The following is a 14,315-nucleotide window of genomic DNA, read 5'->3' as shown; positions in this document are numbered from 1 at the left end:
ACCATTGATTACAAAAATTAAGACAAAGACTTAAAAAAAAGTCAAGGATAACTGTCTTTTTGTTGAAGATTTAAAATACTGTTGGAGAAAGGAGGTCCTAGTGAAAATGGGAGTTGTCTGTGGAATTTACATTGAGGAGCTGTGCAAATGGTGCTTCGAAGTAGTAACATAGGCCATAGCAAGCCAAGAGAGATTCTTTACTGGTTTCAAAAGAGGAAATTAAATAATTCATTTCCATGAGTCAGAGAAGTGGTATCGCCCCACAAGGGAATCAAAAAGATTCATGAATTTCTCCTCAGCTTGCTCTGTTAGTTGCCAAAACATGCTGTATTGCATTTGAATATATTCACTTAGTGTATCAGCTGTATGCATAAAGCATACCACCAATTGTTTCAAAGTGTAATATTAACTTACAGACAAACAATTATCAATGATATGAAACAGGGGAGGAGTGACATTTAAAAGACTGTGACATAGAAAAACTAAGGGGGAAAAGCCAAAAGAATGGAGGAAGAGAGAGTACAAGAGAAAGGACACCTGGAACTAACTTCATTAGTGTATTGGAAACAAAGACTGAACTGAACAACTATAGCTGTCACTGTGAGAAACTGCATTCTAGAGGGATATTCAAACAAGTTTACTTAAGTATCAGTAATTCAAGTTGTGCTTCTACACCCACGAATGTTTCTCATTAATGTAACGTGACTTGCAATAACAAATCATTTATGAATTTCTTTGCAATTTGGAATAGTAAAACAACAGACTTTATCAAAAAAGAAGAACATACCTCAAATTGAGATCTTCTGAAAACTTCAGACATGCATAGATAAATTCTTTCACTTGCTGATATACCTTGGGTACCATGGATGAGAATGGAAACCTTTTAGGAAAATCTGCTTGTTGAAGGTTTTGATCATAAAATGGAAATGAATCTGTGACACTGTCATATTCTTCCTGAGATGTCACCTGGGAATATATATTTTTAAGGTATCAACTGAAGTTACCGCTTTGTACTGCAATTTCATAGGATGATAAAACACAATATAAGCTTCAGTTCCAGAAAGCAAATAGTAAACGCACCTTAATAGGCAGGAAACTTTCTTCATCGAGAATTTCTCTGAAAACTTGAACCCAACGCTGCATTAAAACTTCATTGTAGTGATCTCTAATTTCATGTAATAGATCAAACAACTGATTCACAGAATATCCATAATTCTGAGGGGAAAGACAAAACAATAACATTAAAGAGAAGTTTCATAATATTTGACAAAAATGTGCTATAAATAAGATGCAGAATAGCTATATATCATAATTTTATTCCAGCCACACGTTACTAATTACAGTAATGCAATGTATTTATGTCTTCTGATATTTTTTTAAACTGAGAAAATAATTACAGCAATATAATTTTGCTATCTCAATGGAAACATAATTAGATGGTAAATAATAAAATAAATATCTGAATAAAATTTTTTATTTATAATGTAATGAATATTTGCAACAAGTAAAACTGTGAGCAGATCAGTACTTGAATCTTGAATACTTCTCACCAATGTTCATTGCAGCTTATACTTCATTAAAGAGTACAAAAATATCACACTTATTATTTAAAAGTTTGAGAAATGGTTAATATGGTGTCCTGTGGATGCACAACATACATATGCAAATTAGTTCAACTTGTCTCATATATAAGTGAAAATTGGTTCAACTTATCTCATATACAAGTGAGATTGTCTGATGTTACTGTAGTCATAGCTATCGTTATCTTGTTTCCATGTTTGTCCACAGTTTTTGGAAAGCTAAGCACATAAATGCAGTCGATTACAGCCTGAGTAAAAATTACAATTAATGGTATCAAACGACTATTGTAAAATGCATACTTAGTGTAATTCTTAAGGTTATTGTTCAGAAATCCCACACATGCTTGTGAAAGTATAGTGGCCTTTGAACTATTACAAAATAAAATCTCTCGAACTGTGCAATTCTAGAACCCAATACGCAGTATTTTGAAATGGTAATCCAGCAACATGTAACAGAAAACAGCTTTCACACTGGTTTTCGAGCACTAGCTCTTTTTCCAGCAATACTGTGCATTTGGGTGTCTGAGTAGTTGTGTATGTGAGAATTTGTGCATACTATTGCTGTAAAAAGAGCTAGTGTTTGAAAGCTAGTGTGACTAATGTTTCCTGTTGTGTGTTACTGTGATCCAAACATTTGTAAAAACTGCATAGTATGGCTTGTATTTTACAAATTATCACATTGTTCTAGACTCACCAAGTGTGAAGAAAAGAAAAATAATGTTCAATACAACACTGCAAATTTTACTACTGTTGCTACTACTACTGCTACTACTACTACTACTACTAATAATAATAATAATAATAATAATAATAATAATCTATTTTTGTTGTAATCATTACTACTTATGTTCTACGTATTAATATTTATATTTCACGTACTGAATAATCAGACACACAGCTGACTTGCCTGAACAAATGAATATGTAAATACTTCAAAAGCAGAAGTTTCCCTCCTGGTTTTACTGTGTTTTTGGTTTTAGTTGTGTAATTACATATTAACTGATGTGCAAAACTTAATGAAGAAAGTAACATAACTTTAGGAAACTTGGACCATACATAGAAATAACTGTTACAGTATAGTACAGAAGGTAACTTAAAAAGGATGCAATGGGACAAATAGAAATGACAGTTTTATTCAAAGCAAAAAATGACACTGAAGTCACTGCAGTTTCTAACAGTCTTCTGGGCATTACAAAAGGTGGCACTTGTTTCTTAACAGGGCACGTGATCATCATGGGTGGTAATACATATTTTACAATGTGGGGGATGAAAATGTTGTATAGGCATACAGACTTCCAAATCCTTCAACACAATACACTTACCAATCAACATTATTGTAATACTGAACTCCTCTATGCATGTCTTTTCAGGGGTGCTCTTGGACTCAACTTCATTTTTACAGATGACAATGCATGATCACATTGAAGAGCGCACGTGGAGGAGCTTTTGGAACAAATAGATATTCACCAAATGGATTGGTCTGCTCATTCCCCCTGACTTAAATCCCATGAAGCACATATGGAATGCATTGGTAATAAACATTGCATCAAGTCCATATGCACCAACACCCATCCAGCATTTGTCAACTGCGCTGGTGGAGGAGTAGAATGCCCTGTCACTAGAACTCCTTACCAACCTTGTAGCCAGCATGGGAGCTCATTTCAGAGGATGAATTGCCATTTGTGGTGATGACACACTCTTCTAAGAACCACGTCCTACCTTACGTAAAGGCCAAGGGACCATAAAGAATTGCAGCTACTTTAGTATAAGTATTTTCTTTAAATAAAATTTCCACTTGTATCATTGCACCTTTCAGTTACCTTCTGTATTATACTGTAGCAGAGGTTCATGTACAAAGAACTGTCTTTGCAGTCCACTTACCCTCAGAGTGGTGCTGAAAAGCATAATCAGGTTCTTTATTTTCAGCATCAGAGCAGCATCAGTGCAGTAGGCCTATAAAAAGAATCACTGTTACAATTATGTTCAGTAAATTCCAGTTGCAGGTTGGTGAAAGGAACAACCAAATTAGAACAATTAATTCCGTCAGTTGTAGTTTTACGTATTGGTTGGATTGTTATATGTTCATTTCTTTGAAGGGAAACCAATCTTGGGGAACAATGAAATAAAAACTATCGATACAGTCTGTTGTAGTTTTTCATATTGACTGAATTATTCATTCTTTCTTTTCAAATGAAATCAGTCTATGATCCTTCTGTTGACCCATGTATTTGTTCTTGCAAACTGGAACCTCTCCTTACTGTCTTAGTTGTCCAAGCAAGCCATTCATCCTTCTGAGTGAAACAAGTCTGTAGTACAACATGAAACCAGTCTGTAGTACTTTCACTGGTTGAACTAAAGTGACGACATACCCCCACAGGATACTTCTGCCCCTTGGAGCACATGGAGACATTTCAAGGCATATGTTAAACTAAGCACTGTGCATAGTCATTTAATTATTTAATGAATAGACTAATTCTTCTTTTCATCATATAAAACTAGTTACCATTTTGCTGTTATTTAAGTTGTTCCAGGTGCAATTCACACACTACTAATTAATTTGAAATATCTTTGGGGTACGAAGTTAAGTGTGAAAGTTTTCTTACAAAGATGTGAAAAAAAGGAACATTGTTTGCATTCCATTTTTGTGTTTGTGTTTGCTTGTTGTATAAAAGTTGAAGAGCCTGGAATTTTGTAAATGGATTTTGTTTGTTTGTGCTATGAAAATGCCAACAAATAATATTGAAAGTGATTCTGATATACCAGTAAGTCCTATGAAAACAAATGAGCCTTAACTATTCCATAAATATAAATATGAATGACAGAAATCACATGACTGGATAAAAAGTGATCCTCGAGATAAATTCAGCATGATATACAGCATCTGCAATGCTGAGTCATATTCTGAATTATATTATTTAATGAAATTCAAAGAAAATTGATGAATGTGACATAATTCTCATGAAAATACTTCTGACACTTTTCAGTATATGTACGTGATTAAGGCACCAAACAATTACAGAAATGTATCCTTTATGGTTTCTGTTCACATAAACTCAGAATTTACCATAAGAGAATTATTAGTGATGGATGGGAAAAGAGCCACCAAACTCAAAGAAACTTAAATTAAAAAAGTACTTGTACATATATTTAAATACAAATTTACAATGTAGCACCAGGTAGTGACATTTTAAAACCAATCAAAAACTGATCTAGTATGAAACCATTTGTATTTTAGTAAATAAACACATACATCTTGAAAATATTTCATTTCTGAAATATAATTTTTATTTAGCCTTCATTGAGATTATATATGATATTTTTGTTTAAAAAATCTGGCAACCCTAGGTAGGGCTCCAGTGGACCAAATAGGCCGAACATGTATGTAAATGAAAACACTCATTGCAGACAGCGAGTGAAAAATTTCATACAACTGAAATAACCATCAGTCTTGTCTCTGTCGGTTGTCTCATAGTAAGTAAAACTGCCCAAACAAGGAAAGTGAGTGACAAACATTCACACCACTGAATAACAGCAAGTATGGAAAGGAAATGGCTCAAATGGCTCTGAGCACTATGGGACTTAACTTCTAAGGTCATCAGTCCCCTAGAACTTATAACTACTTAAACCTAACTAACCTAAGGACATCACACACATCCATGCCTGAGGCAGGATTCGAAGTGCAACTGTAGCAGTCGTGCGGTTCCAGACTGTAGCACCTATAACCGCTCGACCACCACGGCCGGCTACGGAAAGGAATGATGGCTACTCAAACATAAAGATGATGTTCAGTTGCAGACAAGTACAATGGGGAACAAAGCTAAAATTTTTAAACTTTTGGACAAAGTCCTCCTTCCAAAATACAAAACACACGCATTCACACTAATACAATTCACACACGCATGGACACTGTGTCTGGGCACTGGAGGCTGACCAATTACACTACTCCTGATTATTCGTGTATGAAATATCTGGTTTGCCGATTGTTCATGTATTGACAAAAAACATCCAATATTTTTCTTTAGCAAACAACAAAAAACAATGTACTGCATGACGACGAGTGCCATTTACATTGTTTAAATGACAGCTATGTGACAACAGAGTACTGTTTCCAATGTTATCAGCGAGCCTGCTCCATGTAAATAAAACCAAACTTAATCAAAATATCCATGGGTGTGCTGCCGGTCTATAGTGTCCAACGGGCACAATATTTTGGCGATCATACATGTCGCCATCATCAGGTGAACTGACGGACTGAGCTCCTGTGAACGTGCCGGCACGGAGATCCGTACGCTAAGGCTGCTCAGAGGGAACTGGGTTCGGTTGCGGTGGCGGCCGATTTAAATACCCTCCGCCCGCGGCGCGCTCCCTCCGCCGTCCGCGCCCCGCGCCACGGTCACACGGTGGAACAGATTGCGACGGCGTCTGAGATGACGTCGGTGTGATGGCTCTGTCCGCCGTGGTCGTCACAACTATACGTTTGCTCGATTTACTCTTGATTAACCCGATCGCTGGTTTCCAAGCCTTGCTAAGATTATAGCCACAGTCATGGTTTATGAGGTCGTCGTCGGTGCGAATTTCGATGGCCTCTCTAACAACGCTGTTCCAGTATCTCGACGTCTGTACCAGAATCCTCGTGCGGTCATACTCCATGGCATGATTTTCCGACAAACAATGTTCAGCGACCGCCGACTTGCTCGGATACATCAGTCGAGTGTGCCTCTGGTGTTCACAGCATCGATCCTCGATGGTACGCATCGTCTGACCAATATACGACTTGCCACATTGACATGGAATCTGGTACACGCCGGCCTTCCTCAAACCGAGGTCATCTTTGGCGCTCCCCACCAGTGCACGAGTTTTATTTGGAGGACAAAACACAGTTCCGACCCGGTGTTTCTTCAGAATGCGGGCGATTTTCCCCGGGAGTGCGCCTGTGTATGGAATAAATGCAGTGCCTACCTCCTCCCTCGTGACTTCATCCATCTCAACAGGTTGTGCTGCAGTGGTTGGGCGGAGAGCACGTTGAATCTGCCACTCTGAGTACCCATTTTTTCGAAATACAGTTCTCAGATGTTCCAATTCCTGGGGTAGACTCTCTGCGTCAGAGATAGTGCGTGCCCTATGTACTAGAGTTTTAAGTACCCCATTCCTCTGTGAAGGGTGGTGGCAGCTGTCTGCGTGCAAATACAGATCAGTGTGCATAGTCTTCCGATACACCCCATGACCCAGGGTGCCGTCAGCCCTTCTCTTGACCAAGACGTCAAGGAAAGGTAATTTACCCTCCGTTTCAGTCTCCATAGTGAATTTGATGTTGGGGTGTATGGAGTTTAGATGTGTAAGGAAGTCAAGGAGTTTATCCATACCATGTGGCTAGATGACGAACGTGTCGTCCACGTAACGGAAAAAGCAAGTAGGTTTCCATACGGATGACGACAGGGCTTCCTCCTCGAAGTTCTCCATGTACAAATTCGCTACCACCGGTGAGAGTGGGCTACCCATGGTGACTCCCTCTGTTTGTTCGTAGTATTCTCCATTAAAAAGAAAATATGTGGAAGTCAAGACATGCCTAAAAAGTTCAGTGGTCTTCTCATCAAACTTCTGACTAATCAATTCTAGTGACTCTCGCAGGGGTACCCTCGTAAACAAGGAAACGACGTCAAAACTCACCATGATATCTGACTCATCCAACCTGAAGCTATCAAGGCGTTTAACAAAATCCACGGAATTACGGATGTGATGAGGGCATTTACCCACATAAGGACTTAATATTCCCGTCAGGTATTTGGCCAACAAATATGTAGGTGCCCTGATGTTGCTGACAATGTGGCGTAATGGTACCCCCTCTTTGTGAACCTTCGGGAGTCCATATAGTCTAGGCGGTACCGGGCCTTGGGGTAACAATTTCTTAGCGTCACCCCTCCGGTAAATCTGCGTCCTTGAGAAGCGCCCTCGTCTTGTTCTCCACCTTCTTTGTAGGGTCAACGCTGATCTTCCGGTAGGAATCGTCATTTAGCAGGCTCTGCATCTTATCAGTGTAGTCCTTATTGGAGACAACAACTGTAGCATTGCCTTTGTCAGCCGGTAAGACAACAATTTCAGAGCACTCCCTCAGATCACGAACGGCCGCCCTCTCTTTACTGCTGATATTTGACTTCATCGGCTTGGATTTCGCCAACGCACGACAAGTTTCACGACGTATTTCCTCGGCTGATTCTGGCGGAAGTCGAGCTGCAACCTGTTCAACAGCACTAACAATTTCTGCGACCAGAGTGAACTTGGGGGTGGGAGCGAAGTTGAGACCTTTCTGCAAAAAATCGAGCAAACGTATAGTTGTGACGACCACATCGGACAGAGCCATCACACCGACGTCATCTCAGACGCCGTCGCAATCTGTTCCACCGCGCGACCGTGGCGCGGGGCGCGGACGGCGGAGGGAGCGCGCCGCGGACGGAGGGTATTTAAATCGGCCGCCACCGCGACCGAACCCAGTTCCCTCTGAGCAGCCTTAGCGTACGGATCTCCGTGCCGGCACGTTCACAGGAGCTCAGTCCGTCAGTTCACCTGATGATGGCGACATGTATGACCGCCGAAATATTGTGCCCGTTGGACACTATAGACCGGCAGCACACCCGTGGATATTTTGACTATCAAATACGCCGGGAGAAACTCAAGAATCACAAAACCAAACTTAGTTATCTGATGTTTATTGGTGTGCAAATGTTAATGAAGAAACATTAGGGAATGTCAGAAATCACTTCGTTTTAATCGACGACTTCCTGTCAATTACTACAAACTGTGATCTGTCTGACAGGAAATCACAAATCCTGCCACATAACTGAGGTTACATTCCATAAGCACGCAATTTGATTACAAGCCACTTTGAGGTATGTTGTTAAACACCTTCTGAAAATCCAGAAACATGGAATCAATCTGAAATCTCATGTCAATAGCTCACAACACTTCATGCGAGTAAAAAGCTAGCTGCATTTCACAAGAATGATGTTTTCTTAATCTGTGTTGATTGTGTCAATAGATTGTTCTCTTTTTCAAGGACATCACAGCTAAGGATTCCTCTGCATTATTACAACTCAAACAGAGCATATGTGGATAGCGAAATTTTCAAGAACTGGTTCCACACACATTTTGTACCCAAAGTTCAGCAATTTATAGAAGCCGCAGAAGGTTGTTCTATTGCTTCGTAACCTGTTTTACGTCACAATGAGAGGATTCTCATATGCTTTTACTTCTGAATGTGAATGGTTTTATACAGTCAATGGATCAGGGCACAATTGCATCGGTAAAACAATACTACCAGTCTGGTCTACTGAGAATGCTAATTTATGCAAAGTTGATAGATCCAGACAAAATAGATGGAATTTCTGATACCTGGTAGGCAGTCAAACAACATACACAATTTCAATCATGGAGGAAAATTCTTCCAGATAGAGAAGAAAATGATGTACATGGTGGCAGCCAGCAACGGAATATTCTAGGGAATTGGTTTAAAAAATTTATTTCAAAGGCCCAGTCAAACCTTTACAAGTGTTCTCCTTGAGTAACTTAGGCCGTGCCTACGTGACACAAGTTGCTTGTCTTTCAAAACCGAGGCAGTTCTGTCCAGTTAAAGCTGCTGACAAGAGACACCTTGAGCCCTCTGCTGAAACTGCTAGCAAATTCATGCAATTGGTTTAGCCAATAGCATGCGCAGGATACCGATCACGTGAATGGACGCTGGAGTGTTCTGCGGTGCAGAACACTGTTGCTCCTCTCTCTTGAAATCCAGACCTCGAGCAGAACAGATGTATTTTTGGAAGGCAGAGTGCCTCTGGCTCTGCTTTTCATGATCGGCCACCAATGTAAGTTAACATGAACCACTTGCCCTTCCATTGCCCATTTCCATTAAGTGTTCAACCTCCTAGACTGGCCTAAACCTAGTAACATCTGACCCTAATTGCACCCATTGTACACCATAAATTGAAATACATCCTTTTTATTCTACCTGATTTCCTGTTTTGTCATTTAACAGCAGTCCTGGAGGCCCACTCTCTAGTCCTGACCGCTCAAGCTCTTGCACTCTGTCGTCACGAGGCATATGCAACAGCCACCTCCCCCCTTTTCCCTAACCCTGTATACATTTACAATTGGTGACAAGAAGTGGGATCACATACTTTTACAATGATCTTCAAGGTAACAGTAATGAAGAAATAACAACTGCACAAATAATGAATCTGGCAATGGGTTTAAATGGTTTTGAAGATGTCAAAGAAGAAAACTTGAATAAGCAGCTGAAGATACTTCATAATGTATAATGCAAATTGTGGCATAAATCTAAACACTGAGTGCTGCAACAGCTTGAAACACATTTTCCAATAATAATATTCAGTTTATTTAGCAGTAAAATATTGTAAAAGGGGCCTATTTGGTAGAGCAAGACTATATTTTAATTGCTTTGTGGAACACTATGAAACAGACGCAATGGAAAAACACTGAGTAATAAATAGCTGCACAAATAATGAATCTGGCAATGGGTTTAAATGGTTTTGAAGATGTCAAAGAAGAAAACTTGAATAAGCAGCTGAAGATACTTCATAATGTATAATGCAAATTGTGGCATAAATATAAACACTGATTGCTGCAACAGCTTGAAACACATTTTCCAATAATAATATTCAGTTTATTTAGCAGTAAAATATTGTAAAAGGGGCCTATTTGGTAGAGCAAGACTATATTTTAATTGCTTTGTGGAACACTATGAAACAGACGCAATGGAAAAACACTGAGTAATAAATAGCCCGAATTATCGCTTTTGCCTGCGAGAGCGCAGCACTGTAAATAACGTCGTTGGCTTGTTAGCATTCCATGATTTTTAACAAACTTGTGTATTCTGTGACTTAACTAATGATTTTTTTTCAGATTGCAGACTTGACTAGGGAAGGACGTATTTTGAAAGGAGGTGTATATCTACTGTTAAAAAAAGAAACAACAGCCGACATTGCTGCAAGATATCAGAAAATATTAATTTTTGTCAGTATAGGCTCTTGTAAGAAGCTGAATATATACTCTAATAGTTGAGCACTGAGAAGAACGTTTTCATGAAATCATAATTGTTATCTTAAAAGGTAAAATTTTTCTTATTTCTGAAGTGAATATTATGCACATCTTTCCTTTCCTAGTAATTACAGTACAAAGTGCAAGCAAGCAGAAGACTTAGGATTTTGAATTCTAGGTAGTACTGTGCGATCCCTGTTTAATAACAGTCTTTTGGAATGAACAGATTCTCTTTTGTAAAAAGTGAAAATTTGTGGAACTTGCCCTACCGACACAGACTATCATAGTTGTTCAGAATCGTATCCATCTGACTTGCTCTTCAATAGCAGCGTCAAGAATTTTTCAGAGCTACATTAAAATGCAGATTTTGAAAAGCTGTTTCTTGCGTTGGCTGCTAAGATGATGTTTAACCTTGGGTGTGCTCGATTGCACTCCAGAGACGCCACACATTACTGCAAAATTAATAATTTACTCTTTTTCAGCCAAGAACACAGTAATTAAGATCAAGAGCACTAAATACTTTATTTTTGATGAAAAAGTCAAATTCACTTTTCGTATTCAAAAGTGACAACAAAGGACAGATTTATTTAAATAATTTAATACTAGGAAGGAAAGAGGACCTGGTAAGAGTAGAGAACAGTAGTTTCAATCAATTTTGCAACAGAAAGTTTTAAGGCTACCTGTCTGTTTGTTCTTTTTGGTCTTATCAGGAACACTTAATTTTTCTAGTGGCCAAGGGAGGGTCCTTAGAAGATCAATGCATATGAACCTGGCTTCTAATACATGAGTGATGCTGAAATTGTGACTGCTGCTTCACAAAAAAAAAAAGTGAATATGAAAATCAGGATGAAGACAGTGACCTTGTCAGTCACTGTAACACATTGCAATGTGTTGATATGGTGTACATTAATTTGTGGTCCATGTAGTAGCCACCAGAAAGATCGCGGGAGGCGCACATTGGCACGGCGCATCACGGATGGTAGCTGGCGCAAGTAGAGTCCCGTCCATCAGAGGGCACGCGAGAATTCGGACGCGACCTCTGCCGGCATGACAACAACAACAACAACAACAACAACTCCGGCAGCATGGGCCGTGCCCAGTCAGTTAACATCGGGCATGCCTAGGACACAGTCCCGGTCCACGCTAAGTGAAGTGCGACGTAAACGTGAACAGTGTTACTACACAATTGGCGACGAGTAGGGTTGTTCTTTCGCGTGTTGCGTCGTCGTTCCGGTTTCGCAGCTTCTCCACGGCATGGAGGATTTGGTGCGAGTTTTGGTTGCGCAGCAGACGGAACTCATGGCCACCATGAAACAAGTGCTTCCGGCGCTGCTCTCCACACCGTCTGCTACGGCGCCGTTCCCTCCTCCCTTTCCCCCGTATGACGAGACGGCGGAGGATTGGGACGCATATGAACATCGCCTTCGGCAGCATTTCCAGGCGTTTCATGTTGCCAATGCGGAGGTATGTCGTGCTCTCTTCTTGTCTTGGATATCTCCCTCGCTGAATCAAGTTTTGCGGCAGCTAGCGCTGTTGCAGGAACCCTCGTCCTTGTCTTTTGACGCATTGTGTTCCTTGCTGTCTTCATATTATCGCCGCCGCACACATGTTGTGGCGGCTAGGGTCGAGTTCTATCAATGCAAGAAACAGCCCCATCAGTCTTACCGGGTGTGGGCCGCTATCCTGCACGGTCTTAGTCGCAAGTGTCATTTTGTCACGGAGCAGTCGCGAGAGTCGTACGCCCACGTTATGGTACGCGACGTCATTGTTCGTTCGGCCCATGATAGGGAGGTCCGGCAACGGGCCCTGCAGTTAGAAAACCCTTCTCTCGAGGAAGTCCTGTTCATTGCTCAATCGTATGAAGTCTCTCACGCAGCAGGTCAACAGCTGGAAGCGTGGTGTGACGTCGCGGCGGTTCAGGGCGGCGCGGCCGCGTCCACTGTGTCAGGGGTGGACGACGTGCGAGTGGTACAATCCGGCCGTTACGGCCGCTCCCACACGGCGCGTAAACAGAATTCCGGCCGCCGGCCCCTGTTGCCATCCTGTGCGTCGTGCTATATCCATCATGATCGGTCAGAGTGCCCCCAGCGTTGGGCCGTTTGTCGCAAATGTAATAGAAAAGGTCACATTGCTAAAGTTTGCTGCTCAGCCTCAAAAGAATCGAAGGAAGCAGGTACAGAGGACATGGACATTGACATTCAGGAAGTTTCATCGGGCCAGGCTCCCGACGCATCGGCACGCAAACTCTTTATCGAGGTGTCGGTTCGGTCGCGCCGGTTACAACTGCAAGTCGATACGGGCGCGGCAGTTTCGTTGTTGAATGCACAAACTTATTCCGACCTTGGATCGCCCCCATTGGCGCCAGTTTACCGGCGTCTACGCGGTTATGGTAAACAGTTCATTCCCCTACTGGGTCAATTCACTACCGACGTGACTTACAAATCAGTCACTCGGCCTATTACTTTTATTGTTGTCAGTGATGCGAGCTCAGCTAACCTTTTTGGCCTGGATGCCTTTCAAGCTTTCGGTTTTTCTATCGCTGACACCATACAGTTGGTCTCCGAAGACGTTCCCTATCAATCATTGGAATCTTTGATCTCCAACTTTCCAGATTTTTTGAGGAGGGCCTGGGGCGTGTTTCAGATTTTGAAGCTCACTTAACGTTGAAGGCGTCAGCTCGCCCGCGTTTTCTATGCGCGAGGCAGATCCCATTGGCTCTCCGCCCTCAGGTAAAGGAGGAGCTAGACCGGCTGACAGCCCTAGGGGTCGTTCTTCCCATTTCTTCCAGTGAGTGGGCTTCGCCCCTCGTTATTGTAAGGAAGCCCTCGGGAAAATTACGTCTTTGTGGCGATTTCAAGGTCACCATTAATTCCCAATTGGTGGTGGACACCTATCCTTTGCCTCGTGCTGATGAATTGTTCTCCTCCGTGGCGGGAGGCCAATATTTATCGAAAATCGATCTGTCGGAGGCTTATCATCAGATACCACTTGATGAGGACTCCAAACGGTTGGCGGTCATCAACACCCCGTTTGGCCTTTACCAATACCAGCGGTTGGCCTTTGGAATATCCAGTGCCCCGGCGATATTCCAGCGTTATCTTGAGCATGTCACGTCGACAATTCCTCATTATATTAATTACCTGGATGACATAATTGTCACAGGCCACAGCACGAAGGAACACTTGCACAACCTTCGCACCCTCTTTCTCAAATTCAGGTCTGCGGGCTTGCGTTGCAACCTGCATAAGTCACCCTTCTTTCAACCATCCACTGAGTATGTGGGCTACACCATCTCTCGGCACGGTATCCAGCCACTAGGAAGTTTGGTCCAAGGTATCGCCAACCTTCCTCGGCCCGCTTCGCTGAAAGAGTTACAAGCTTTTTTAGGCAAGACAGCCTATTACCACCGGTTCATTCCCAGGGCTTCCACTATAGCCCACCGCCTGTACTGCCTTCTGCACAAGGGTGTTCCTTTTGATTGGTTGCCTGCATGCGAGCGAGCGTTCACCTCGTTGAAGGGCCTCCTCACGTCAACCCCTTGTTTGGCTACTTTTGATCCCCATAAGCCGTTGGTCCTGGCTACAGATGCTTCGCAGTATGGGGTGGGCGGTCCTGCCCCATCGCAACGCAGATCGTTCCGAGCAACCACTGGCGTTTGCGTCTAAAACGCTTAGTCCCGCGCAGGCC

At 41.8% G+C, this 14,315-nt stretch overlaps 1 protein-coding gene across 3 annotated transcripts in view; it reads right to left on the bottom strand.

Annotated features, from left to right (window-relative positions):
- The window catches only part of LOC124550174 (exocyst complex component 6B), a 174,152-nt gene that overhangs the window by 63,233 nt on the left and 96,604 nt on the right, over positions 1 to 14,315 (bottom strand). For all 3 annotated transcript variants that reach the window (XM_047125294.1, XM_047125292.1, XM_047125293.1), the window contains exons 9-11: positions 3,462 to 3,533; positions 1,081 to 1,215; positions 788 to 966 (exon numbers count right to left, since the gene is read on the bottom strand). In XM_047125294.1, coding sequence (XP_046981250.1) covers positions 788 to 966; positions 1,081 to 1,215; positions 3,462 to 3,533 — 386 coding nt within the window. The remainder of the gene's footprint in view (positions 1 to 787; positions 967 to 1,080; positions 1,216 to 3,461; positions 3,534 to 14,315) is intronic.

Source organism: Schistocerca americana, chromosome 1 (genome assembly GCF_021461395.2).
Source record: "Schistocerca americana isolate TAMUIC-IGC-003095 chromosome 1, iqSchAmer2.1, whole genome shotgun sequence".
Lineage (NCBI taxonomy): Eukaryota > Metazoa > Arthropoda > Insecta > Orthoptera > Acrididae > Schistocerca > Schistocerca americana.
This window is presented reverse-complemented; position numbering and strand designations above follow the sequence as displayed.